This window comes from Sinocyclocheilus anshuiensis, unplaced genomic scaffold, assembly GCF_001515605.1.
Source record: "Sinocyclocheilus anshuiensis isolate Anshui unplaced genomic scaffold, SAMN03320099.WGS_v1.1 scaffold1886, whole genome shotgun sequence".
Lineage (NCBI taxonomy): Eukaryota > Metazoa > Chordata > Actinopteri > Cypriniformes > Cyprinidae > Sinocyclocheilus > Sinocyclocheilus anshuiensis.
In genome coordinates this window covers 114,336-117,505 of record NW_015544234.1, presented here as the reverse complement: position 1 = coordinate 117,505, position 3,170 = coordinate 114,336, and the positions used below count along the sequence as shown (strand labels likewise).

The window sequence follows — 3,170 nt, the reverse complement described above, 5'->3', positions numbered from 1 at the left end:
CCCCTCTTTCCCCCCCGATGAAGACAGAGACTCACCCGCCGTTTGTTTCAGCAAGTTTGCTAGGTGCACCCACTGCACTTGAAAATGGACGGTGGGCAAGCTACACTTCAAGACTGCAGCTTGGGGGGGGGTTTCTCACAGTACTACAGTCTTCATTTACATTTAGTCATTTAGCAGACGCTTTTATCCAAAGCGAAGGCATGACAAGTGTTGTGTTTTGGGATGCACCAACGAACATAGGAGTCATATTTTGTTTTCTAAATTGCCTTTCTGAAAGAGCTTCTTGGCACTCTGTAAGGCTAATGTTGCTAAAGCTAGCATTGTCTCTGACTGTTTTCACTGAAGCTGCCTTCACATGTTTCCAGAATGATCGTAAATAGAAATGTGGTAGATAAAAATTGCATATGAAAGCAATGTGAAGTTGATCCCTTTAATTTGTCAAGCTCATAATCACAAGTGGGACTTAAAAGTTTAAAGTTTGTGATAGCATGCAAAGGCACCATGAGACCAGCTATGTTTTTATTTTTATCGCGCCATTCTCCCCATCTGTGTAATTCATAAATACGCATTTATTATGCACAGTAAAATCAGATGACTGACTTTTAATCAGAGTACGTTTTCTGTAAAAATAACAGCCTTGTACTAATAGTGGAATGTTTGTTTGTATGCTGGACAGAGTTGCCATGTTTTCACAAGAAAACCCGCCCAATCGCAACTCAACTCAACTCAGGGGGTCTCCAGTTAAAAATCGCATTCCGGGGGGTCGCTTCAACCCGCGGACATGAGAAACAACCTGCGGCAACAGTGTTAAAGTAAGCCTAATTCTGCGGGAATACCGCGGACTTGGCAACACTGATGCTGGAGCATGAGCTCTTGAAGCTCCACCCTCTTCTGAAAAAGGGGCCGGGAGCACCAGCTCATTTGCATTTAAAGGAACAAATACAAAAACGGCACGTTTTGTCTCATACCCTAAAAGTGGCAATTTTAACAAGCTATAAAAAATTATCTGTGGGGTATTTTGTGCTAAAACTTCACATACACACTCTTGGGACATCAGAGACTTATTTTACATCTTGGAAAAACGGGCATAATAGGTCCCCTTTAACACTTCTCTAGTAACTTTTGTCTCTGTGTGAAGACGCTGCAGGCCGTGGTATAGAGCAAATCCGTGAATGAATGTTCCAAAGTGAAGTAAACTTCAATGGATGTCCCGTGCTCAGGGAGTAGGGAGCAATGAACACTGTGTAGGGACCATATCAATCAGAACACAGTTCATGCATGGAGCTCTCTTCTAATGAGCTGATGATTTGAATCAGATGTGTTAAAAAGAGAGACATGCAAACTATGCAGACCGGAGGGTTGTGAGCACTAGAATTGGGAATCGCTGCCTTAAGCAGTAGCCTATACATGTCTGTGTTTCACACCATATCAGATCACACGCAAGGAAAGCCACCACACTATAAATAACAGAAACCGAATGTGCCATTGTGTTTTTATAATTGTTGAAAGTCAAACTAATCAAATGAAACTAAGATTCTATTAATTGCACAGCTTCAATAGGGCCCCCCTCGTGGTTCGATATGCAACTTACATACTTTGCGTATAGGGAGGACTGGCACTGTTAAAGTGTTTTTTGTTTCAGATTGAATTTGGCAAATGCTGTGGCCAGTAACTGTTTATTCCAGATTAAGATGATGCAGAGAGTGGTCAGTGTGACTAGTAAGTGCTCTAGCTGCTGCGTTAAACTGGTGTTAACTTGTATTTCTCTTTTTTTTTTTACCTCAGACCTGATGGCACTGAAAGAGGAGAGTCAAGAACTGAATGAAACGAAAGACAAAGATCAAAATGAGAAACATGATTTCAAAACTGAAGAAAAATCGATTAGTTTCTCACAGACGTCCTCACCAAAAAAAGCTCAAAAAACACAAAGCACAAACCTTAATTCCCACGTGAGAATTCACACTGGAGAGAGACCTTTTACCTGCGAACAGTGTGGAAGGAGTTTTACAAGTAAAGGAAACCTTAAGACTCACATGCGAATTCACACTGGACAGAGACCTTTCACCTGCCAACAGTGTGGACAAATGTTCAATCGAAATGAAAGCCTTGAAGTCCACAGGAAAATTCACATTGAAAAGAAGCCGTTCATATGTCCTCAGTGTGGAAAGTGTTTTACATGGAAAAGTCACTTTAATGTCCACATGAGTACTCACACTGGAGAGAAACCTTTCACCTGCTCTCAGTGTGGAAAGTGTTGGACACGTAAAAACCAACTTAATGCCCACATGAAAATTCACACTGGAGAGAAGCCTTTCACCTGCAAACTGTGTGGGAAGAGTTTCACGCATAAATCAAATCTAAAGACTCACACGAGAATTCACACTGCAGAGAAGCCTTTCACCTGCCCTCAGTGTGGGAAGAGCTACAGATATAATGTAAGCCTTAATAATCACATGAAGATTCACTCGAGAGACATTTTTAAATGTCATCTGTGCGAAAGGAGTTTCACAGACGTGAATCACCTCAAGAATCATGTAATAACTCACATCAGAGGAGAGTCTTTCATGTGCCATCACTGTGGAAAAAGTTTCTCAAGAAAAGATACCCTCAGTGTTCACATGAGAATTCACACTGGAGAGAAACCTTTCACCTGCCAACAGTGTGGAAAGAGCTTCACTGTTAAAGTAAACCTTATAACTCACATGAGAGTTCACACTGGAGAGAAGCCTTACAAGTGTCCTCAGTGTAAGAAGAGTTTCACATGTAAAAGCAGCATGAAACATCATTTGCAAACTCATTCTGGGAAGAAATCACCATTTTCCTCACAGTGACAAAATTTAGAAAAAGGAGTGATTTCTACAATCATCTGTGCATTAATTCTGGAAGACAATTCAATTGTGAAAAAAAGTCGTAGCAATATGACTTTAAGTGTTTTTTCTTTAATTGCTAATGCAAACTTTTTACACCACAGACTGAACAAAAGGACTGGAATTGAGAACCGCTGCCCTAATGGTTGTTTTTCATTCAATATTTGCTCATTCTAAAATGTAAATTTTGTATATGTATATGTACATGTGTACTATTGTATGTACACTTTTTGTATTTTAGATTACATAGTTACATTATATTCCACTTATATATTTTATAGTAGAATAACAAACATAAGTTTG

The 3,170-nt window shown here is 39.9% G+C and overlaps 1 protein-coding gene across 1 annotated transcript in view; it reads left to right on the top strand.

The window, feature by feature from the left end:
• LOC107697549 (gastrula zinc finger protein XlCGF57.1-like) overlaps window positions 1-2,957 on the top strand; it is a 7,463-nt gene extending 4,506 nt beyond the window's left edge. The window contains exon 3 of the mRNA XM_016498343.1: window positions 1,786-2,957. Coding sequence (XP_016353829.1) covers window positions 1,786-2,831 — 1,046 coding nt within the window. The 3' untranslated portion in view covers window positions 2,832-2,957. The remainder of the gene's footprint in view (window positions 1-1,785) is intronic.
• Window positions 2,958-3,170: the final 213 nt, after the last annotated feature.